Source organism: Rhinopithecus bieti, unplaced genomic scaffold (genome assembly GCF_001698545.2).
Source record: "Rhinopithecus bieti isolate Rb0 unplaced genomic scaffold, ASM169854v2 scaffold_11919, whole genome shotgun sequence".
NCBI classification, from domain to species: domain Eukaryota; kingdom Metazoa; phylum Chordata; class Mammalia; order Primates; family Cercopithecidae; genus Rhinopithecus; species Rhinopithecus bieti.
The window spans coordinates 1,656,033-1,681,820 of NW_016807055.1; the positions used below are offsets into that span (position 1 = coordinate 1,656,033).

The 25,788-nt window shown below is 38.5% G+C and overlaps 1 protein-coding gene across 22 annotated transcripts in view; it reads left to right on the forward strand.

Moving 5' to 3' along the window:
* TLCD4 (TLC domain containing 4) overlaps window positions 1–25,788 on the forward strand; it is a 113,410-nt gene that overhangs the window by 52,680 nt on the left and 34,942 nt on the right. For 21 of the 22 annotated variants that reach the window (XM_017879799.1, XM_017879804.1, XM_017879800.1 and 18 more), the window contains 4 exons: window positions 14,192–14,357; window positions 19,170–19,259; window positions 21,788–21,846; window positions 23,222–23,316. In XM_017879799.1, coding sequence (XP_017735288.1) covers window positions 14,203–14,357; window positions 19,170–19,259; window positions 21,788–21,846; window positions 23,222–23,316 — 399 coding nt within the window. In that variant the 5' untranslated portion in view covers window positions 14,192–14,202. Of the gene's footprint in view, window positions 1–13,463; window positions 13,643–14,191; window positions 14,358–19,169; window positions 19,260–21,787; window positions 21,847–23,221; window positions 23,317–25,788 lie in introns of those variants that run through there. The other variant, XM_017879819.1, reaches the window with a different exon arrangement.

Consider the following 25,788-nt stretch of genomic DNA (forward strand, 5'->3'; position numbering starts at 1 on the left):
TTCCAGTTTTTGCCCATTCAGTATGATATTGGCTGTGGGTTTGACATAAGTAGCTCTTATTATTTTGAGATACATCCCATCAATACCTAATTTATTGAGAGTTTTTAGCATGAAGGGCTGTTGAATTTTGTCGAAGGCCTTTTCTGCATCTATTGAGATAATCATGTGATTTTTGTCTTTGGTTCTGTTTATATGCTGGATTACGTTGATTGATTTGCATATGTTGAACCAGCTCTGCATCTCAGGGATGAAGCCAACTCGGTCATGGTGGATAAGCTTTTTGATGTGCTGCTGGATTTGGTTTGCCAGTATTTTATTGAGGATTTTTGCATCAATGTTCATCAGGGATATTGGTCTAAAATTCTCTTTTTTTTGTTGTGTCTCTGCCAGGCTTTGGTATCAGGATGATGCTGGCCTCATAAAATGAGTTAGGGAGGAATCTCTCTTTTTCTATTGATTGGAATAGTTTCAGACGGAATGGTACCAGCTCCTCTTTGTACCTCTGGTAGAATTCGGCTGTGAATCCGTCTGGTCCTGGACTTGTTTTGGTTGGTAAGCTATTAATTATTGCCTCAATTTCAGAGCCTGTTATTGGTCTATTCAGAGATTCAACTTCTTCCTGATTTAGTCTTGGGAGGGTGTATAAGTCCAAGATTTTATCCATTTCTTCTAGATTTTCTAGTTTATTTGCATAAAGATATTTATAGTATTCTCTGATGGTAGTTTGTATTTCTGTGGGATCGGTGGTGATATCCCCTTTATTATTTTTTATTGTGTCAATTAGATTCCTCTCTCTTTTCTTCTTTATTATTCTTGCTCGCAGTCTATCAATTTTTTGATCTTTTCAAAAAACCAGCTACTGGATTCATTGATTTTTTGAAGGGTTTTTTGCGTCTCTATCTCTTCTGTTCTGCTCTGATCTTAGGTATTTCTTGCCTTCTGCTAGCTTTTGAATGTGTTTGCTCTTGTGTCTCTAGTTCTTTTTATTTGTTTCTTTGGCTTGGTAAATAGCACATCTTCTGCAGTGATATGCTTATTTACAAATGACTTAGAGTTTGCAGATAGAGTCTTTTACTTGCTAGAGTGTTAGGGCTACTGATCATGGTAAATAATCAATCGGTACTTCTGCAGTTGATAAGAATATTAAAGTATAATTACAGGTTATACATGGAACTTTTGAACGTATATCATGTTACAAGGAGTTTACAGTAGATAAATATACTCCATTTATGATGGTACTTTTTGCTTTTGGACATATTTGGAAGTAAGATACTTTTGAAGTCAATATACTTTCATGCTGTAATACTACGGTTGTCAGTTCATAAAATTCTTTTTCTAGTATTGTGATTACCCTGGTAAAACAAGGAATCTATAACACTTGCAGAATGGAAAACACATGTAAGAGTATGTCTGCTGTTATAACTGTGTTATTTAACATATTTATTGAGCGTAAATTACGTGGAAGACATTGTGTTGAGCATGGAGATTTAATGGTGAGGGGAAAAATGGCCATATTTCCCACCCTTATGGGGCATACATTCCACTGTGAGAAGGAAACATCTGTTTAAGTCTCAGCTGTAAAGGAGAGGGACATGCAGCGTGAGGGCAGATAATGGGGGAATTAACCTGTTGACAGAGCTCAGAGAAGAGAGCTGAAGAAGCATGGGTGTGAACTTGGGAGTGGAGGGGTATGGATGGGAGTTAGGGAATAGGATGTGCACAGGCCTTGTGGAAGAAGGGAACATGGCATCTTAAAGGAAGAGAAAAAAGGCCATGTTAGCTGGAGTGCAGTAAGTGAGGGCAGGTGCCAACTGAGGCTGGAGAAGGTAGAGTCCTTCTCATAAGAGCATTGAGAAACAAATGAAGGTTTTAAGTTGAGGGTAGGTAAGGAAGTGACATGATCAGAGATGACTTTTAGAAAAGATTCCTCCGGAACCCTCCAGTCTGTTCTTCACTCAAAGGAGACCAGTTTAGAGACAGTCCAGAAATGTGATGGTAGTAGCTTGAGAAGAAAATGCCTTTTTGATAGTTATTTAAGAAGTATAATCCATTGGACTTAGTGGTAGATTGGATATAGTAGCAGAGTTGGAAGGTGCAGAAAGCAAGTTATCAAGGGTGACTCCTGGGTTTCTGGCTGTCAGATCTGAATGTATGGTACAATGGGTTGGCTATGGTTTGTCCCCATCAAAATTCATGTTGAAATTTGATCTGCAGTGTATTGATGTTGGGAGGTAGGGCCTAGTGAGAGGTGTTAGAATCCTGGGGGCAGATCCGTCATGAGTGGCTTGGTGCCATTCTTATAGTAGTGAGTTCTCATTCTGGCAAGAGTGGATTAGTTCCTTTGAGAGTGAGTTATTATAAAGCCGGGATGCCACCCAGGTCTTGTCTCTTCACACATACCTGCTTCCCTCTTTGACCTTCTCCACTATATTATGACTTAGCACAAAAGTTTTTGCCAGAAGCCATGCCCCTTGAACTTCTCAACTTGCAGAATCGTGAGCTAAATAAACCTATTTTCTGTATAAATTATGCAGTCCTGGATGGGTGTGGTGACTCACACCTGTAATCCCAGCACTTTGGGAAGCCAAGGTGGTTGGATCACTAGAAGCCAGGAGTTCGAGACCAGCCTGGCCAACATAGTGAAACCCTGTCTCTACCAAAAATCCAAAGAATTAGCTGGGCATGGTGGCACACATCTGTAATCCCAGCTCTGCTGGAGGCTGTGGCACAAGAATCACTTGAACCCAGGTGGCGGAGGTTGCAGTGAGCCGAGATTGCAGCATTGCACTCCAGCCTGGGTGACAGAGTGAGACTCCGTCTCAAAAAAGAAAAAAAAAGAAAAAATAAATTATGCAGTCTCAGATGTTCTGTTATAGCAACACAAAACCGACTAAGACATTTGGTGAGAACCATTCATTTGAGATGAAGAACCTAGCTGAGGACCAAGTTTAGGGGTCAGGTTATGAGCTTGGTGTGAGATGCCTTTGAGACACTGTGTAGTAATATCAAGTAGCAGTAGGCTATATACATTAGCTCAGAGGAGAGATCTAGGATGAATATTTAAACTTTAGATTTTTCTACATCTAAGTGGTAACTGAAGCCGCAGGTATAGGTTATATCACATAGGAAACAAATAGATAGAAGATGGTCTGGAGTCTTAACTCTGTTATTATTTAGTGGCCGGGTAGAGGAAGTGTGGTGTTATGGAAGTACAGGAAGAAAGCATTTCAAGGAGAAAATGATCAGCATCTGATGTTGCGGAGACGTCAGGTAGCATGAAAGCTGCACATAGAAGTCATTGTTAACCTTAGCAACAGCTATTCCAGGAGAGTGATGTGGATGGGGACAGGAGTGGAGTGGTGAAATGTCAGATGAAAAATGATGACAAAATACAGGCAAATATTTCTAGAACTTTGTAAAGGAGTGGAGAGAGAGAGAACACATGTAAAAGTTCAAGCAAGAGAGAGAAACTTTATGGAAAAAGAGGATTGAAGAAGAGGTTGTAAATCTGTTGATTTTTGTTTTTGCTGAGAACTTGAGCCTGTTTAAGAGCCAATAGAAAGAGCCATTTGAGAGGGAGACAGTAAAGGATAACGTGGAGCAAAAGATTCCCAAGAAGGCCAGAAAGGATGGATCTAAAGTGCACAAGTTAGAGAGGTTGACCTTAGGTGGGAAGACAGATAGTTACAGGTGGAGGTAGATTGTAGTGTGGGATAGTGAATGTTTTCATACATTGGCTTCTACTGTTTTGTGAAGTAGGATGGGGGTCATCTGCTGAGAATGGGGTAGATGGATGGTGTTTTGAAAAGAATAGGGACAATTTGGGAATTTTATTGTGGACTCTGAGAGGGTTGGTTGGAGTGGCAAATGGTTGGAGTGCAGGGTAGTGTTGAGGGCTGTCTGATCCCTCTGTAATTCTCACACACTGGCTTCAATCTCTTCTGGTGTGTGACTTTCTGCAACAGAGCTCTGATTGTTCTGGACTGATTGCTGAGTAAATAGTTGGGCATATTCAGGATTAGGATTTTGTCAGCTGTTGGCAATGGAAAGGGAATTTGGGTATTAGAGTGCTGTGGAAATGATGGACTTTGGAATGTAAGCGGATTAAAGAGGGATGTACAAGCAGGATAGGGCTAATGGGTTGGGCAAAAGTTGAGAGGTCAGTGGACTGATAATGTTGTAATACTGCACAAGCTTAAAGGAAAGAAGGCCCTGGTCAACAAAGGGAATACTTGAAGTGTTATTTTGGAGGCAGAAAATGATGCGTAGGGGACAATAAAGGTTCATGGGTGGGTAAGGTGGCATGGAAGAAATGCCATTCCAGGTGAAGATAATGGACTGAGTTGTCTAGGAGATGTGGAGCCATCAAATGAGCAGGAAGATGGCAGGGCTTGACGACATCAGTGAGCCAGGGCTACTGTCTTTGAGTAAGCAGAAGTGATTGGGAGATTAGAATATAACAGTGAGGAAAGGAAGAGGTGGTGTAACTGAATGGCAGGATCCTAAAAAGGATAGGGGGGTTTGAGTGGGCAGGGGAATGGAGGAATAAGGCCTGAAGCGGGACAGGTACCAAGGCCATCTCCTGACTCCAGAGTGTGAGAGACTGCTACTTGAGAGGGTTGCAGGAGAAGAGGGGTGTCTTCAGCATGCTCAGAGGAGAGGCCGAGGATATGACACTACTTTCTGGGTGTACAGCAGCAGTTCCAAGGGACCTAGTAGAAGGTTGTGGGAGGTGGAGAGGGTGATGGACTGGGAAGGAACTTTGAAGCAAAACAGAGGTACTCAAGTGGTAGAGGATAGATCTCTGCAGTGGGCACTGCCTACATTTTAAGTGTTGATTGATGAAAAAAGGCATGAGTTAGGGGTCTAGGACCTGGTGGCTGTAGGATGGTTTTGTTTTCCTTGACTAGAGTGACAACAGGCCCAGAGGTTGTATGTCCTGTGTGCTGCTGGAGGTGGATGACAGTAGAAGCAGAGACTGGGTGCACACCATATGCTGAGTAATGTTCTAAGTGCCCAAGAAACATTATATCATTTATTTCTTATTACAACCATGTCAGGCTGGTACTGTTGATATCTCTGTCTTACAGATGAGGAAACTGAGGTTCTGTTAAGGCAAGTTTAGTAATTTTTCTAAGGCTACGCAGCTAGCAAGTGGTAGAACTGAGCCTCAAAATCAAGACTTTGGGCCTATGTACTTCCCATCATGGTGTACCTACTTAACATTTCCTTCTCTGAAATTATGATTTTTAACATAACAGAGAATGTTGGGAAGTTAATGGAATAGGAATTGTCTTTCTGATTACCAAAATTAAGTTCAATTCTAGACCCCAAATCTTGTTTCCAGAGTCCTCTAAAGGTTAGGCTAGGGCCCCCGCCTTCTGCAGACCTATCTCCCAGCTGTTCTTTTACCACTTCCGTGATAGACACTTGGACACTTCTGAAGGGTTAGAGGGTGGTTAAGTTAAACTGCCCACTTGTGCAATTTTGAGTAATGCAGAGTAAGTTCCTGCTCTTATTTTTTTGTACACTTTTTTTTTTGACATAGAATCTTCCTCTGTTGCCTAGGCTGGAGTGCAGTGGCCTGATCTTGGCTCATTGCAACCTCCGTCTTTCAGGTTCAGGTGATTCTTTTGCCTTAGCCTCCCGAGTAGCTGGGACAACCGCCGCATACCACCACCACATCCGGCTAATTTTTGTATTTTTAGTAGAGATGGGATTTCACCATGTTGGTGAGACTGGTCTTGAACTCCTGACCTCAAGTCATCTGCCCGCCTTGGCCTCCCAAAGTACTGGGATTACAGGTGTGAGCTACCACGCCCAGCCACAACACTTCTTTAAATGTTCAAGGAATGCTCTCAAGTTTGTTTTGTTTTGTTTTTGAGACAGGGTCTCACTCTGTCACCCAGGCTGGAATGCAGTAATGTGATCTCCACCTCCTGGGCTCAAGTGATTCTCCTACCTCAGCCTCTGGGTAGCTGGGATTACAGGCGTGCACCACCACATCTGGCTAATTTTTGTATTTTTTTGTAGAGATGGGGTTTCACCATGTTGCAAAAGACTGAACTTGAACTCTTGGGGTCAGGTGATCCACTGGCCTTGACCTCCCAAAGTGCTGGGATTATAGGCATGAGCCACTGAGCCCAGCCTGCTCTCAGTTTTCAAGTTTTGTTTTGTGTTTTTTTTTAAGAAATCTTGTTCCCAAGCTAACGTTATTCAGCTTCTTAGCTCTTTACGATATGATACTATTTCTAAAGATTACCATCTTTATACCATTCTAAAGGTACTTTGATATGTAATTAATTGGGAGTATATGGGACTGATACTTGATCAAAAGATGCACGTCCATTCTTTCTGAGTATAAATGAGCCTGAAATTTGCTTCTTTGTGTGTGTGTGTGTTTAGTATCTTCGTTTTACTGTTGTCTTTCATTGATTTGTGTCACTTACAATGCTAAGGTCTTGTGTGTATGGCTATTATGTCAAGTCCTATACTTTGGTATTGCCTTTAAAAGTTTTATTATATTTTGCCTTTATGATTGGGATTCATTATTTCAGCTAATAAAGATAATTTCAAACCTGATTCTGTTAACTTAATGTATTAGCTGTCTTTCCCACCTCTGTTATATGCAGCTTAAGTAAACATACAAATATTTACAAAAAATATTTACTAAAAAAGGACCAAAATAGAGAAAATCATATAAAATATCAGGAGATATTTCTCAATTCTACTTTGGATCATTAATTTACATGCTGCTTCTAGTTTTCAGCTAGCTCTTGGGCTCACTAACTTTGTTAATCTAGCCACTTTTTATTTTTTTTGGTATTAATCATAAGGCTATCATGAGAAACTTTCAGAACTTTGCTGGAATCAAGGTATCCTTCACTTGGTATTCTCCAATCTGCTAGGATTTCTTGATCAGTTATTTGTAGTGGTAAGGTATAGGAAGGAATCAAGGATGACTGAGCTGTTCCAGGTTGGAAGATGGGGCAATGTTGTGGGTGTCCGTGTCATTCATTGAGGTATGGCACCATGGAGAAGGGCTGCTTGGGGTTAAGTTCAGCTTGGGCCAAGTAGAACCTGTGGCACCTTCGGATGCCCAAATGGAGCCCATCCAGAGGATGGCTGACTAATCAGGGCTGGTGCATGGGGGGTGGTGAAATCTAGTTGCACACAGTATAAGCAGTGTTGAAGGTGCAGGGCACATAGCCAGGCAGAACCTATAGTATGCAGAGAAAAGGTTCAGGTAGTGGGAGTTGTGGGGAGGTAGTAAACATTGCCAAGTTAAAGGTGTTTATGCCTGATCACCTTCATTTTCTTGGTCAAATGGGAAGAAACCTCATCTATTTTAAGAGGGAGAACTAGAGATTTGAGAGCAGTGAATATTTGGAATCAATGTGGGAAATAGGAGAGGGAGCTTACCAGGGATGGGAAAAGGAATGCTAAGCCTAAGTGGGGCATTCTTCCCACCTTCCCCCTTCTTTGCTGCCCTTAAAGACAAACACACAGACCCTTCCCCTTCTTTTGGGGATTTTACTGCAAAACACTCCAGCAGTGGTTCTCACTGGGGGATTATATCAGAAAATGAAGGAGTGGGGTTATGTATGTGCATGGAAGTGGCATTGGTATTTTGACATATTCTCTAAGGAATTTACAAAGGAATCACAAATGGGGGAAATGAGTGAGTGATCGTGTTTTGGTGGGGAGGGGCTGGTAATCCTAACCTCACTTAGTAGAACTGAGTCTTTTTTTTTTTTAAAGTCAATTTCCTTTAAAATTGCCCCTTTCTCCCTTCCTCCCCTCATCCCCTCTTCCCTCCTCCTCTCCTTCCTGCTTTCCATCCTCCTCTCCTTTTCTCTTTCCCTCTCTCCCTCCCTTTCTTCCTTCTCTTTCTTTTTGAAACAGGGTCTTGCGTGGACACCCAGGCCGGAGTGCCATGGTACGCAATCATAGCTCACTGTAACCTCGATCTCCTGGGCTCAAGTGATCCTCCCATCTCTGCCTCCAGAGTAGCTGGAACTACAGGAATGTGCTACCACACCCAGCTAATTTTTCTATTTTTTGTAGGGACGAGGTCTCATTAATGTTGTCCAGGCTGGTCTTGAACTCCTGGCTTGAAGCAGTCCTTCTACCTGGGCCTCCCAAACTGCTGGAATTACAGGCATGAGCCTGGCTGAGAGCTGACTCTTTTGGGCTCCAGCCTCAAAGCATCTTATTGGGATTTTCATAGAAGAGAAGATGTTCTCTTAGTTTACCTCGAATACTTTTGGATACCTTCTCACTGTTATGTGTCACCTCTCCTGGGTATTTATTCTAAGCATTCCCTTAGCACCCTGCACTTACCACTTTATGTGGTGAGGATCAATTTATTTGTATCCCTACTGACTGTAAGCATGTCTCCCTATATTGTATTCCAGCACAGTGCCTGACTCATGGTAGACCAGAGACAGATGGATGGACTGTTTTTTGATGTGAAGACTGAATCAGCCCTGGCAGTGTTGTTTCCCAGGGCCCTGTCTCTGGGAGTCCTCCTGCTGGAAGGGAAGAGCTCTCATAGCTGATAGTTAAGAAATGTACAGTCACGCATTGCTTAACAATGGGGATACATTCTAAGAAATGTGTCCTTAACACAATTTTATCATTGTGTGAACATCATAGAGTGCACTTAACACAAACCTAGACAGAACAGCCTACCACACCCATGGCTATATGACATAACCTGTTGCTCCTAGGCTGCAAGCCTGTACAGCATTTACTGTACTGAATACTGTAGACAGTTGCTACACAATGGCAAGTATTGTGTATCTAAACATAGAAAAGGTACAGTTAAAAATGTAGTATAAAAGATTAAAAATTGGACCAGGCACAGTGGCTCATACCTGTAATCCCAGTGGTTTGGGAGGCTGAGGTGGGAGGATCACTTGAGGCCAGGACTTAGAGACCATTCTGGGCAACATAGTGAGACCCAGTCTCTACAAAAAAAAAAAAAAAAAAAAAAAAAAAAAAAGAGCTGGGTGTGGTGGCTACGTGGGAGGCTGAGGTGGGAGGATCACTTGAGCCTAGAAGTTTGAGGTTACAACGAGCTATGATTGTGCCACTGCACTCTAGCCTGGATGACAGAGTGAGAACCTGTGTCCAAAAAAAAGAAAAAAGATAAAAAATGGTACACCACCTCTGTGGAGCAATTACTGTGAATGGAGCTTGCAGGACTAGAAGTTGCTTTAGGTGAATCAGTGAGTGGTGAGTGAACGTGGAGGGCTAGGACATTACTGAACACTACTGTAGGCTTTATAAGCACTGTACATTTAGGCTACATTAAATTGATTTTAAATATTTATTTCTCCAATAAACCCTAGCTTAGTTTCTTTTTTATTTTATAAACTTTTTAATTTAAACCTTTGATTTTTTTTGTTTTTTTGAGACAAAGTTTTCGCTTTTGTCACCTAGGCTGGAGTGCAGTGGTGTGATCTTGGCTCACTCCAATCTCCGCTTCCCAGGTTCAAGCGGTTCTCCTGCCTCAGCCTCTGAGTTGTTGAGACAACAGGCGCGTGCCACCACGCCCAGCTAATTGTATATTTTGTAGAGATGGAGTTTCACCATGTTGTCCAGGCTGGTCTCGAACCCCTGAGCTCAGGTGATCCAGCAGCCTCGGCCTCTCAAAGTGTTGGGATTACAGGCGTGAGCCACTGCGCCCAGCCTTTGATTCTTTTTGATAACACTTATCTGAAAACAAACCCATTGTACAGCTGTAGAAAAAGATTTTCTTTATATCCTTATTTTATAAGCTTCCTTCTATTTTTAAAATTAAATTATTATTTTATTACTTTTTTGTTAAAAGTCTAAGACTCAGACACACACATTAGCCTAGGTCTGCAGAGGGTCAGAACGATCAATATCACTGTCGTCCACCTCCACATCTTGTCCCATTGGAAGGTCTTCAGGGGCAATAACACACATGGAGCTGTCATCTCCTAAGAGAACAATGCCTCCTTCTGGACTACCTCCTGAAGGACTTTCCTGAGGCTGTTTTACAGTTAATGGTGTGTGTGTGTTTTAATAAATAGAAGGAATACACTGTAAAATCATAAGTATAGTGTAGTAAATGCATAAGCCAGTAACATAGTCATTTATTATCATTATCAACTATTATGTACTGCACATAATTGTATATGCTAGACTTTTATATGACCGTCAGTGCAGTAGGTTTATTTACACCAGCATCACCCCAAACACGTGAGTAATGTGTTGCACTAGGGTGTTATGATGGCTATAGCGTCTCTAGGTAATAGGAATTTTCAGCTCCATTGTAATCTTTTTTTTTTTTTTTTTTTTTTGAGACGGAGTCTCGCTCGGTCGCCCAGGCTGGAGTGCAGTGGCGCGATCTCGGCTTACTGCAAGCTCCGCCTCCTGGGTTCGCGCCATTCTCCTGTCTCAGCCTCCCGAGTAGCTGGGACTATAGGCGCCCACCACCATACCCGGCGAATTTTTTGTATTTTTAGTAGAGACGGGGTTTCACTGTGGTCTCGATTTCCTGACCTCGTGATCTGCCCGCCTCGGCCTCCCAAAGTGCTGGGATTACAGGCGTGAGCCACCGCGCCGGGCTCCATTGTAATCTTATGAGACCACCATTGTATATGTGGTCTGTCATTGACTGAAGCATTGTTATGCAGTGCATGACTATACTTCAGACCTTTTCATGTTTTTCCCTACTAAGAAATCACTGTCAATTAAAGTTTATGTAAACCATCTTGAATGAAAAGTATAAACATTATTTCATTCAACAGGTCTCTGGAAAAGTTTCTTTGATGTCCACAATTCCTGTGAATCAAGATGGACTAATTATATTGTAGAGTTCATGTCTAGACACTCTTGTAAATTGCTTACAGAAGTATTTCCCTTATCTGTTTGAACTGCTCTTCTCTAGGCCAAATAGTATCCCAGCCTTCTGCCAGCTTCTAGCTACCTGTAGAGGTATATGAAGTAGGTCTGCTTTTCCAGTATTACTGTGTATTCCTGTACCTAATAATCACCAAACTCTTACAGGCCTTTAATATATGTTAGTAATGAACATCCTTTGGTTTTATCACTTTTTACCATTTTTCTTGCCTGATTCATGCATTAAAGTGAATGAACAGGGGTAGCTGCTTCTTAACAGAAGCCTTGATTTTCTAGGGAAATTTGTAAAGATCTCTAGATTAGTTCTTGATTTGGCATGACTGATTAAGCAAGCAGCTGTTTACTAAGAGGCAAAGCTGAGAGTAGAACAATTTAATTGGCTTCTATCTGTTGAGCTTTTAATGGAAGTCACAGCTTGAATATATGGAGCTCTTTGTTTTTAAATGAAACATTTTTTCAAAGGGAGACTCTCAACATATATCCCAAAGTCTTACCTGAAAATAATTCTGTTCAAAATATAATATTCATCCAGTATAACAAAGACTTAAAACTCGATTTTGTGGGGAGAGGGAATGATACATTTTTTAATGGTGAATTATTTGAGTGCTTTTAAATACATTAGTTAAACGAACAATTCATAAAATGGATAAGGTATGATATGTTTTATGACACCTTTTAACATTCATGAAATAAATGCTTTGTATGCATTGAATCTTAACAAACTAAACGAGCAGCCCATGTCCACCTGCTGCTGTAGGATCAGCAGAGAGCATACAAAAGTCTTCAGGGCTCCTCACATTTAAGATTAGATTCTCCATTCTCTTCTCATTACTGATTATATTTTTTTTCCAATTTTGTGTCCATCTGGCCTCCAGATACCTATTTGCTTTAATCTTAGACAAGCATTATTCTCCTTACATCCCACTTAGCAAATTATGGTGCTGCTTAATTTATGTACAAAACTTTTATGTATTGTTTGGTTAATATTAAACCTAGGATAAAAGGCCACAAATTAAAAATTTAATACCCAATAAACATATGTTGAATTAAAAAGAAGTAAAAGAGCAGTAAAGTTAATAGAGTCTCCTAGAGAAGAATTGTAATATCAATATTTTTACCAACCACGTGCACGTGCGCGCACACACACACACAAAGAATGAGGAAAGAATTCATTATAGGCATATGAATTCTGTCGGAAGGGGCCCTGTGGGAGACTGATTCTTATTACGATATCCTGGTCGGAAGGGATTATGAAGTGGGCTTATTGCTAGTGCAGTCAATGACTTGGCTTTTCTCTGGTGAATTGACTTCAGTAGGTGACTTTATGTCTTTGCATTAGGCAGCTGGAAATGTGTATTGATTTATTTCCTTTTCATTTGAGGATCAGCTCTATCAAAGATGGAGCCATAGAAATGCTATATTTGCTGGATATGAGCAAATGCTTTAGTGCCTTTTTTTTTGGTCTGAATATTCCTAAGATTTTTAGGAGCCAAATAAAGTGAACTTTATTGTTCAATGAGAGCTTTATTGTTCAATACAGCTCAATGAGATAGAAAACACACTTTGAGTGTGCATATATGCATAGTACTGTTCTTTCTGCTAACTTGATCGTTAAGACCTGAAGCTCTTTTATAAAAAAAATTTTTTTTAAAGGGATAAAAAGCACTGTAGGCCTTTTGTTCCAAGAACGTGTGTGATTGAAGAGCATGTTTTTAAAGTTAAATTCTCATTTGTGCAGTGACAGTGTTAGCGGTGGAGGGTGTTCAGGTTCTTGGCATTTTGAACAAAGTATTGGACAAAATGCACAAACAAAGCAAGGAAGGAATGAAGCAACAAAAGTAGACATTTATTAAAAATGAAAGTACACTCACAGGGTGGGAGTGGGTCCTACCATAGAGGCTCAAGAGCCCAGTCACAGAATTTTCTGGGGTTTAAATACCCACTACAGGTTTCCCATTGGCCACTTCTTGTACACCCCATGCAAATGAAGTAGTGGCCCACAACCAGACTGATTGGTTGAGGAAAACAACCAATCAGAGGCTGAAGTGAAATTACAAAGTTACACTTCTAGGCCGGGTGTGGTGATTCAGGCCTGTAATCCCAGCACTTTAGGGGGCTGAGGTGGGCGGATCATGAGGTCAGGAGTTCAAGACCAGTCTGGCCAACATGGTGAAACCCGGTCTCTACTAAAAATACAAAAATTAGCCAAGTGTGGTGGTGTGTGCCTGTAATCTCAGCTACTAGGGAGGCTGAGACAGGAGAATTGCTTGAACCTGGGAGGCGGAGGTTGCAGTGAGCTGAGATCGATAGCACTACTGCACTCTACCCTGGGGGCAAAACATGACTCCATCTGGGGAAGGGAATGGGGGGTGGGGGGGAGGGGAAGTTATGCTTCTGTGCAAAGGAAGACTTGGCTGGCAGTTAGTCAGATTGGTTGGGGAAAGCAACCAATCAGAGGCTGAAACCAAGTTATAAAGTTACACTCCTATGTAAACATCTGATTGGTTGTGGAAAGCAATCGGAGGTACTTTCAATTTTCCATTTGCCACTCAGAAAAGTGGGGGAGGGGCTTGCAAAGGGGGTAACCTCCAGTTATATTGTTACCTAGGTGTGTAAAGTTGGGCCTTTCTGTTTGATTTAGTTCTAGGAAGTCAGTATGAATCAGCCTTAGGTTCCCTGCCTGGAGACCCTATAGTCTTGCCTCAACAGTGCTATGGCTCTTTTCTAAGACGGTGATCTTAAGATGGTAATTTTGTTTTAAATGTTGTTTGTCCTGCTGCAACATGAGTTTTTTTATTACGGAATTATTTTTTGTTTTGTTATTGCAGGCAGTGTTAATTCTATGATATTTGACTTGATTGTTTCTTAGAAATTATGTAACCAACTCTTTCATATCATCGATGAGAAATTGAGGGATAAAGAAATCAGATGATTTGTCCTACATTTAATTGAAATATTATTAAAAGAATACTTTTCACTGATAGTACTTGAAATTCCCTGTTAATGTTAAGACTTAGATAATTTTGAATATCATTATGTTAAAATTATAAATGACGCGTATAATATTGAGATCTTTAAGATAATAGATTTTTTTTCTTTTCTGAATACAAACATAAGATACATGACAAATAGATGGTAAAGGTGAAGAAATAGACAAAAGGCCAAAAATTCTTAGTTTCTTTATATTCTTACATTTGTTCTAAATTTTAAAAATTACTAAAATTATAAGACATTTCTTAAAAAAATTTAGGTTTATTATGAGATAACAATTTATAGCTGTCATTTATCTTAACAGGTTGAAGAAATATGGAGATCAACACAAAACTGTTCATCAGTGTTATTTGTACCAGCTTTTTCACCTTTCAACTTCTTTTCTACTTTGTAAGTTACTGGTTTTCAGCAAAAGTTTCTCCAGGTTTCAATAATCTCAGCTTCGAAAAGAAGATTGAATGGAACTCAAGGTAAAGCATATGAAAATGTAATTGATGAAAAGAAACTAGTTTATGAGATAAAATTATTTAAAATATTTCAAAAAAGTATTTCATTTAGGATCTAATGTAAGGCCAAATTTTTATTTGATCTTAGGAATAAAAGGAAAAACAAGTAGATGATCTCATGCAAAAAAATTTTTTTTAAGAATTCATATATTGAAAGATGTTAGGATAAATTTATTTAAGTTTCTGAGGAAGTGTATGAAGATGAAGTAGACTCCAGCTGACTGTGGATGAGTACTAGTACTTTCATGTTCTTTGAAATATTTATAACAAAAATATTCTTTGGAAATGAAGATGGAAGAAGAAATTAGTTGTACTTTTGAGTAGCTTATACCATACAGCTACTCAAAAGTACCAACTTTTCTTTCTTGGCCAACTTAGCCAGACCTGTGGCAGTTAAATGCTATACACCAGGGAACACAGTGTACAGTCAGTGCATATGAATCTTTTAATGAACATTGCATTATAATTTAGAACCCTCCAGCATTTATTATTTTGTTATATAATTTTATTTTATTTTATTTTATTATTATTATTTTTTTGAGACGGAGTCTCGCTCTGTGGCCCAGGCTGGAGTGCAGTGGCCGGATCTCAGCTCACTGCAAGCTCCGCCTCCTGGGTTCACGCCATTCTCCTGCCTCAGCCTCCTGAGTAGCTGGGACTACAGGCACCCGCCACCTCGCTCGGCTAGTTTTTTGTATTTTTTTAGTAGAGACGGGGTTTCACCATGTTAGCCAGGATGGTCTCGATCTCCTGACCTCGTGATCCGCCCGTCTCGGCCTCCCAAAGTGCTGGGATTACAGGCTTGAGCCACCGCGCCCGGCCCAGACTGTGAATTTAATAAGACTCTAGTTGTTTTCTTTTGCACTTTACAATGATGTATCAGGTTCATACATGCCAAAGTTGTTTTCACCCAAAAAGCAAGATTTATTTCTTCACATATTTTCAAAAAATAAGCAGTATGATTATTTTGTCTTAAGACTAGCACAAAAATATTGTTCAAATGTGTTATACTAGAGATACCATTACTTAAAAAAATCTTTTCTAACTTATGAAGATAGATGGAATGGGAGGAAAGAGAAGGGGGTACGTACATTCTCTGAGTAAATTTTGAGCTATTTTCATTTCCTCTTTACTCTGGTTAGGATAGGTAAAGGCATTTGAATGTTAGGTAGCTGCAAGTCAAAGAAATAGGGAAGGGTACAGAGAGATAGAAGCCAAGGTGAAAATGAAATGAAATTGAAAAATATTTTGCATTATCTAGTCTTATCACTGCCATTCTGTGACACAGGAAATACCATTTGGGAAACTGAGTTTCTGTTTGAAAAAGGAGTCTGGGATTATATAAAATTCATTTAGGTGTTCAATGGTGTTTTTTTTTCAAGTTTGCTCCTGCTTGTCACTCCAGCGTTGTTTACATAGGACTTAAGCTGTGTGGTGGAGAAGTGCAAAGTAGGAAAAGGAGGCTGTATTTTGAGTAAAGTATGTATAAATGTCTTAAAATTCAGCCTCCAGTTTGAAACATACAGATAAACACACATAATTCTTTCTAGTAATCAGGAAAGAGTCTCTAAACAATGAATGGTCTGAGCCATCTAGTATAAAAAGAAATGGAGGAAAAAAAATTACTGGAAATGCCCACTTGAGAGACAGCAGTTTAATTAAAAGTGAGAAATTGTTGTACTCAATTACTACTTTTTCTGAAAACGTATATACTTACAGGTGTTACATCTTGTAAAAAATTTTCTTAATTCAGTTTCTTGCCTATCACATCAAAAGTCTTATTGTGTTAAAATACTACTAATTTTAAATGTTTCTCTAAAATTTAGCTCATTTTGACTGAGCTATATAATTTCTGTTGGCAATATTTGCACTACTTGTGATTAAATTAAAATTGCTATTATAAAATGGCCATTAATCATTTCCTTAGAGTGCTATTTCTCTACATGCACAAACATTTCTTTTCCACCCTCTTTGAAAATAAATTGAAATATTTTATCTTGGGTATCATCTTGGAGTTTCTTTTTCGATACTAAAGAATCTAAATTTTCCTTTGCTGGGAATCCAATTTTAAATAATAAAATACAAAATTTTTATTAACAGAAGTTTCTGAAAATATAGTATAGACTTTTAATACAGAATAGTGTATGAGTAAGGGCAGGGTATTTGTTAATCCTCTTCATTACAGAGGGAGATATTTGACCGGACCAAGTAACATTTAACATTTCTATACTGAATCATACACCATTTCCATCAGCTGAGGGCTTAGAATTTACCACAGAACATCTCAAAAGAGAAGTGAATCTGAGGCCTGAGAGTCAGAAATAAAAAGTTAGGTTTTTTCAAAAGGCAGCTTTCCGACTATGGTTACCAAACAGTAAAACAAGTTAGTGAGATTATATATATTTTTTATTGTATAGAATTTTTGAATAGCAATAGAGAGCTGGCTGTGTGACCATTTAGATGGAGTATTTTATTTGATACCAAGGAATTTAATTTTTTTTTTTTTTTGAGACAGTTTTGCTCCGTCACCCAGGCTGGAGTACAGTGGTGCGATCTCCACTCACTGAAACCTTTGCCTCCCAGGTTCAAGCGATTCTTGTGCCTCAGCCTCCCGAGTAGCTGGGATTACAGGCGTGTACCACCATACCAAGCTAATTTTTGTATTTTTGGTAGAGACAGAATTTCACCATGTTGACCAGGCTGGTCTCAAAACTCCTGACCTCAGGTGACCTGCCCACCTTGGCCTCCCAAAGTGCTGGGATTACATGCGTGAGCCACCATGTCCAGCCAAGGAATTTACATTTTTAGCATGTGCTCAAATGGAATACAGGTGTGCTTGGCATGAAAATTAAATTAGACTTGTAAACCAGATAAATTTGATTAATCACATTTCAAAATGATTCTTAGATATTATAAATGATACTTGGTCAATGCCTTTAAATTAGTGAGAATCTTTGCTTATTTAAAATACGGCTTGATTTAGCATGATATATCTATTTTGTAACACACTATTAGGTCAAGTATATTGGTTTCTCAAGTTACAATGAAATTTTCTGATACCAAACCTAATGTTAGTTGATATATTTTATTTACTTTTAAAGATTTGGGATCATATTGTAGAGAAAATGTATTACACACCAGTAATTTTAGAAAGAAAACTTTGCTGTACTCTCATTTTTTATCCTAATGAAAAGAAGCTTCATTACTTGTGAACTGCTCGATAAAGATGTGAGAAATCTGAAATTGTTGGGTAAAAAAACTTTATTGTATAGATAAATACAAAGTATCCTAAATAGAGTTCTTTAAGTAACATAGAGCTTGGGAATTAGTCAAATCATTAATCTTATTAACAAGATATATTCATAGAAACTTTATGAATATTTTTATGTTAAACTTACTCCTTCTGTAAAAGAAAACTTGACCTGGATCTTGAGAACATTGTGCTTTCACTTGGGTGTTTCTTTTAAAAACAAATTTTCTGTATAAATTTATGGTCCTCAATTTTTCTATTTAGAAGTGCTTTCATAATGATGATAATGAGGGACTAATAATAGCTACCCTTGCTTTCTTACAAATTTGTTACAAGAATCAAGTGCAACAGTGCATGTCAATGTACTTTAAAAACTGAAGTCTCGGCCCGGCGCGGTGGCTCACGCCTGTAATCCCAGCACTTTGGGAGGCCGAGACGGGCGGATCACGAGGTCAGGAGATCGAGACCATCCTGGCTAACACGGTGAAACCCCGTCTCTACTAAAAAAAAAATACAAAAAACTAGCCGGGCGAGGTGGCGGGTGCCTGTAGTCCTAGCTACTCGGGAGGCTGAGGCAGGAGAATGACGTAAACCCAGGAGGCGGAGCTTGCAGTGAGCTGAGATCCGGCCACTGCACTCCAGCCTGGGCGACAGAGTGAGACTCCGTCTCAAAAAAAAAAAAAAAAAAAAAAAAAAAAAAACCTGAAGTCTCTCAAGATAATACATCTTCATATCATGATCCATTCGAATTGTTTTAAGGATATGGAGTTTGTTAAAGCCAGTAGATCTGGAAGTCATTCTCAGCTGATTGGAGCAGTAAACTTACCTTGTATTGATGCTGTTGGGGCTGGAGGTTGGAGCCAGAGTACAGGGTAGTGGCCTTGCCGGTTGCCATCTGTCTGCACAAAAGTCTGTCAGCTATTGTCATGTATAATCTATCTGTCTTAGAACTTTTAACCAAGAAGTTCTTCACCAGTTCTCCAGCAGGAAATTGCAGGCCTTGGTATCTTCCTCCTTCTTTATTCCAAATTAAAGCTGTGGCCTTTGGATTTCTAAATGGGCAATTTTGCATTATACTCTTCGTTATACTCCACCCCTATAGATAAATGCTTCCAGGTAACTTGTGAAGAATGTTCTGTGTAGGCCGGGCGCGGTGGCTCACGCCTGTAATCCCAGCACTTTGGGAGGCTGAGGCAGGCGGATCATGAGGTCAGGGGATCGAGACCATCCTGGCTAACACGGTGAAACCCCGTCGCTACTAAAAATACAAAAAATTAGCCAGGTGTGGTGGCGGGCGCCTGTAGTCCCAGCGAATCGAGAGGCTGAGGCAGGAGAATGGCATAAACCCAGGAGGTGGAGCTTGCAGTGAGCCAAGATCGCGCCACTGCACTCCAGCCTGGGCAACAAAGCGAGACTCCGTCTCAAAAAAAAAAAAAAAAAAAAAAAAGGAATGTTCTGTGTCTTGTCAGAATTAAATTTTATTGCAAAGAATCTAAAATCTTTGTGTGTATTTTGTTTAATTTCAGGGTAGTATCCACATGCCATTCTTTGGTGGTTGGTATTTTTGGCCTGTACATTTTCTTATTTGATGAGCCTACTAAAACTGATCCACTTTGGTAAGCTGTTTCTTTTTCTAAGATTGCCAATTTCATTTATGTTTTGATATCAATTATTTATAAGAACATCACTTACTTTAAAACAGAAAACATTGATGGTGTATGCTTTATTAAAATGCTTGTGCTCAGACATTTCAGCAAAGTGCATGTAAATGATTTATTTTAGATTTGAATATAAATGAAGGCCATTTTGCCTTAGTGTAGCAATTGTTATCCCAAACAAGGAGAATATGATGATAATTTAAACATTTTTACTCTGTTAATGAGTAAAGCCAAGTTATTGTAATCACGATTCTGAAGAAAAATAAATCATTATTGAGATAGGGTGGTCAACTTGGATAATATCTACTTAAGACTTTTTTGTCTCCAATTTATGTTTGACTCATTGTTTGATATCAAAGAGATGAAATGAAAGTTACACATGGCCATGTGATAGGAATTTAGTATCACAGGATTTGAAGCGCTAATGCGCTAGTAATAACTATGTTCAGCAGTAATAGGATAACGTGTAAGATGGTTCTTTTAGAAAAATTTAAATGTCATTCCAATGGCAGAAATTTTGCAAACTGTTTCCTGGTGTTATATGAGAAGGCTTAGTTTAGCTCAGTTTGAGAGAGCAGGCATGTTTGAAGAAGTGATGCATTGAGATGTAGTGGTTGTGGGCTCCGGGGGAGGTAGGGCGATTTAGCCTGGTCTTTTGACTACCACCATTTGACTGCAAGGACGTTTTTCTATTCAGAAATACAAAATTATTCTCATAAGAATAATATCAGTATTGATACATTTTCAAGGGGATGCTGTTTTTCAAAGAGAATTAATTTAGTGAATTTAATTCCATGACTAGGTTTTTATATAGTCTACCTACAAAATTTCTAGCTTTTTAAAAATTTTAATTTTAATTTTACTAACATGACCATCAGCAAAATAAAACCAGTTCTTTTGGGAAGTAAATTTCATAACAAAGATTTGATTCATTGTTCAAATTTTGCCTTATCAAACTTTAACATAATTTTTCATATTTTTGTATTTTATGTCATGATTTATTCCAGGTCTAATTTTCCTGGTTGTATTTATAGATCAAAATTTGTAAAGAAGGCACAACTTGTGCTAAATCTTTCTGTTAAATATTTGTAGTTCAGCTATTTTAGTTTGTGTTAATTTCACTAGTAGTTCACATTATAAACCAGATAAAGGACTGATAATTTGTATTTGTTTCTTGAAGCAAAAGTATAAATTGTAGGACCTTGGTATGTATAGGGGTTGAAACAGTAGAATTAAACTGCCCTGTTATGATTATTTCCTTATCATGGAATGATAGGCAAATCCTTCCAGTCCCCAGTAGAATGATGGTGATACTATATTGCCTCAAAATCAGAAGTGGACTAGATGATTGTTGTTGTTGTTGAGATAGAGTCTCACCCTGTTACCCAGGCTGAGGTGCAGTGGCACAATCTCAGCTCACTGCAACCTCTGCCTCCCAGGTACAGGTGATTCTCCTGCCTCAGCCTCTTGAGTAGGTGGGACTACATGTGTGTGCTACCATGCCCGGCTAATTTTTCTATTCTTAGTAGAAATGGGGTTTCACCATGTTATGCCAGACGGTTCTCAAACTCTTGGCCTCAAGTGATCTGCCCACCTTGGCCTCCCAAAGTGCTAAAATTACAGACGTGAGCCACCATATCCAGCCTCCTGACTAGATGATTTTTTGATATTGAGTCTCTGATTCAGAATAAGGAATTTTAAAATTAGCATCTGGGATTCCACTTAAGGCTTTTTGCAAACAAATCATGTAAACACATTTATACATTTCATTATGTTTTGGTAAAATTATTTTAGCAAAACTTTTAGCTAATATATGTAAGAAATTATGGTATTCATGTAGGTAACTTAATACATTGGAGTGTCTTGGAGTTGGCCCTTAGGTATACTCTAAATCCATTATAAATGCCACTGGTAGTATGAAGGATGACTCTCCAATTTAAAACAAAACAGATGCTATGCTGTGCCCCTGGATTGTGGGATTCTGGGAGTAGTTCTAAAAACTTAAGTTTGGAAAATGCACTGGGTACTCAGTCATCCCCAGGAGGTCTGTTCCGAACACTGGGGACCTCAATATAGTTTGGCTTTAGGTGCTTTAGAAGATTTCAGACTAGTTTGAATTCTAAGAGTCGATTTACCCTCAAGGAAATTTTGTAAACTTCAGGGAAGGTAGAGTAAAATTCATGAAAGGTATGGGCTCTAGAAGATCTCTTGATGAAAACAATTCATCTTGAACAGGAAGGCTACTAAATTCCCTGTGGGTTCAGATTATCCTGGGAATAGCATCTTTCTGCTAACACCAGTACCACATGATGCGTCACAGTTCGGCTAAACTGTCATTGTGTGTTTTGCAATTTTATTCGAAGATGACAACTTACCATTGGAGAATCTATAGAAAGCAATTTCATTATGTTTCAGTTTCTATAGAGAAAAGAAGTAGCAGTTACCTATAACCTATATACTTTAAAAAGGAACCTTTTTTTTCTCAGGGGTGGTCCATCACTTGCAAACGTGAATATTGCTATTGCCTCAGGCTACCTCATTTCTGGTATGTGAGATGTTATTGTCTAATTCTTTGTAGACTACTCACAGAATTATGCAAAGAATACATAGTCTATACTTTTGGTTTATTTGAGACAGCCTTTAGGACGCATACAGAGGAAAAATGTACCTGCCATAATGGTAGAAAATGAAATGTCTTTTCATGAAATGGCTTTCGGGTTCTCACTTAAGATCAGAGTTACAGAGTGATGCGTCAGACAACTGAGACCTGGACTGGACTGGACATTTTTTATCAGCAAGGATATGGTCCCTCTTTGTCCTAATGAGACTCTTAAGTGTAATGACTGTGAAACTAACGAAGTTTAACTTTTAGGGTCCCTCACTTGCAGGAGTTCTTGAAATGTGTTCCAATAGTCATGGTTTTGTGTTGTTTTTGTAAAATTTGCAGAAGTAAGTTTTTTTTCTTTGTTTTCTTTTAATAGTTATTTTTTTTTGGTGGTGTCACTATTTTGAATTAGTATTTAATTGCATTATTTTATTTTATTTAATTAATTTATTTATTTTTTGAGACGGAGTCTCGCTCTGTCACCCAGGCTGGAGTGCAGGGGCGCAATCTCAGCTCACTGCAAGCTCCACCTCCCGGGTTCACACTATTCTCCCGCCTCAGCCTCCGGATTCGCTGGGACTACAGGCGCCCGCCACCACACCCAGCTAATTTTTTGTATTTTTGGTAGAGACGGGGTTTCACTATGTCAGCCAGGATGGTCTTGATCTCCTGACCTTGTGATCCACCTGCCTCGGCCTCCCAACGTACTGGGATTACAGGCGTGAGCCACTGCGCCCGGCCTCTTTTTTATTTTTAAAATATTTTTTGTACAATTTGTTTTATAAATGAGTTGGTCATTTTGAACCTTCCCTATGACCATCTTATCTCTGTTCGAATTATTGTAGTGACAAGAATCAGTCACTTAAGCTTATTTAAAGTTATTTCTATTCAATAATATTTTTTGTTTATTTTAACTCTGGAAACAAGTTATTCATTTATGCTTTCAACAAGTATTATATTACATATGATTAGGTTGGTACAAAAGTAATTGCAGTTTTGTGATTAAAATAATGGCAAAATCACAGTTACTTCTGCACCAACCTATATGCCAGGCCTTGTGCTAGATTCTGAGGGTATAAAGATGCTCATAACCTGGCCCTTATCTTAGAGGAGCCACAGGAGAGTGGGTGAGACAGGCATATAGGAGCAGAGATTTTATGGTAAAGTAGATAATCAGACTAACTGAGGGATGAACAAAGTGCTGTGGGCTCAGAGTGGACAGTGATGAGTTGGCAGGAGAAAGAGTTCAATACACTTAAAAAAACAGTGCAACTGTCTTCTTATCTAATACCTTACTCACTTGTCTTTCTTACAGATTTGTCCATTATGATTTTGTATTGGAAAGTGATTGGTGACAAATTTTTTATAATACATCATTGTGCGTCCCTGTATGCATACTACCTTGTTCTGGTGAGTTGCAGGATTTTCTGTAGCCTAACTAGTAGACAAGATTGGGAATAGTGATGTAAGGGTGAACATAAATTAAACATACAATTCTTAGTTTTTAAAGACCATCTCCAGATGCATTCAGGGATTGCTTTTGTGATATGCTGTCTCGTGTATTAACTAAAATAATAACTTTTTGTGTGTCTGTGTTGGTGTGTCTGTTTGTATTCATAGATTTTGAGACACGCAGATGACCCTAATTCTTTGAATTTCCATTTAAAACCTTCAGGACTGTGTAGCTATAGATATTTGTCTGTATTTCTAGATGCATTTATGATTTAACAGCAAAGGGTATGAGCCAGCGAAAATATTTCTTTTCTGTTTAATTCCATGTGCAATTACATATACATCCATAATTACATTTAAGTAGTTTGGAGCAGTGGAGAAATCTTGCTCAGACTTTATCAGAATTCAAAGACCAAGGTTAATAGAGGATTCTTCCAACAGATCTCAGGCAGTAAAGCATATTAAATTATATATCTAAAATTTCTACGTATACATTTGTAAACTAGCAATTTTATATTCCTTGCATGTTTGTTAGGTTTCTCTAGAATCATTTGGTTTTCAACATAAATATACCAATGAACTCAAGATATATATTGCAACTGCAATTTTTTTTCCCTAAAGATGGTTGCTTTTTTGTATGTCTGTCTTCTATTGTTATAGTATAAAATTTATCTTTTAAAGTGAATCTATTCATAGGGACACAAAATAGGGAAAGTTTGATGAAATGATGAATCTTAACAGATGCTACGAGGATCCTATGTTATTACCAATCTTACAGTAGTTACTCACTGACTATAAGAAGGTTTTTTTCTATGCAGTGAATTCCCAGGTCATTTTGTGCATTTTGTTATTCTAAGTAAAGCTAACAAAAATAATAATAATTATAATTTGGGGGGGGTAAATGGTCATGAAATTCTTATCACTTATGTAATAATGAGAACTTGTATTTGGAAAGCACTTTGACTTAATACTTATGTAACCATTTAAGCTATTTGCAGTAAGCTTTTTTTCTTAAATGATTTTGTTATTAGAACAAAGTCAAACTTAAAGTGATAAATAGAAGCAAGTTCCTTGTAGGTTTAAAATGTATCCCTATTGAAGAAATAGTTGAAAAGTAAGATTCTTTGGAATTTAAGGTATTACAGGTTATGTAATGTCTTGACTGCTATTTTTGTATCTTCCTGCTATATTTACTGAAGTTTTAAAATTCTCTGGCAGAGTAATTTAGAGCTTAATGAATCCTCTTCTGTCTATATAGAGAGGTACAAATCCTACAACATTTTTTCCTGATACTCATCTTTCACCCCGGAGCAGGATACTAATTATCAAGGAAAACATGACAAACTGATCTCTTATTCTAAGAGAAATGAACACATTTAGGCTTTAATCCCCAATTTTTAAGGACAAACTACCATCCTTTGTACACCCTTTCTGATTACTTTGATAGCCTTCGTTTTTTTGTGTGTTCCTTGTGAATCACCTTCTATCTCCAATTAAACCATGACTTTAGATAATGAGTTAGAATATATTTGGAAAACATTTAAACGTGAAAATCATTCCATATGCATCCATTTCCAAGCCCATTGTATTATTATTATTTCTTTTCTTTTCTTTTTTTTTTTGAGATGGAGTCTCACTCTGTCACCAGGCTGGAGTGCAGTGGCGTGATCCTGGCTGGGCAGAAGGGATAATGGGGAATTATTGTTTAATGGTACAGAGTTTCCATTTGGGAATATGGGAAGTTCTGGAGATGGATGGTGGTGATGGTTGTAAAACAAAATGAATGTACTTAATGCCACTGAATGGTACACTTAAAAATTGTCAAAAGGGTAAATTTTATGTCATATATATTTTACCATAATAAAAAAGTTAAAGCAAGCTTATCAGATAACTGAAACACAGTTAGGAAGGAGAACTGATAACATATTGGACAATGTATTACATTTTTAGAAAGGCTTCATCCTGGAACTATAAACTGAAACAAATGGGTGGAACTTAATAGTGATAAATGTTAAGTTTTGCATTTAGGTTCAACAATGCATAAGGATACAGAATGACCTGGAGGTGGTAGATGACTGTATCTCAGTTATGCCAACACTATATCACATCTGCTAAAACAGAAAGCTTTTTCAAATTTAGATTCTATTAGGGGAGGCATGGTATCCAATTCACACATAGTTTGCCCGGTCAGACCACATCCAAGACCATCATCATCTGAAGTCCCTAAACTTGCATTTATCTGGAACAGAGCTGCTAGTTAACTGTAGAGAGGAGATACTAGATTAGGTAGCTATTGTATTATAACAAACAATTGAAGGACCTAGAGATGTCAGCCTAGAAAAACGAAGAACTAGAAGGACATGATGGCCTTGAAATGTCCCTGGAAATGGGAAAGGACTACTTAGTGGAAAGGGGAGTAGACTTATTCTG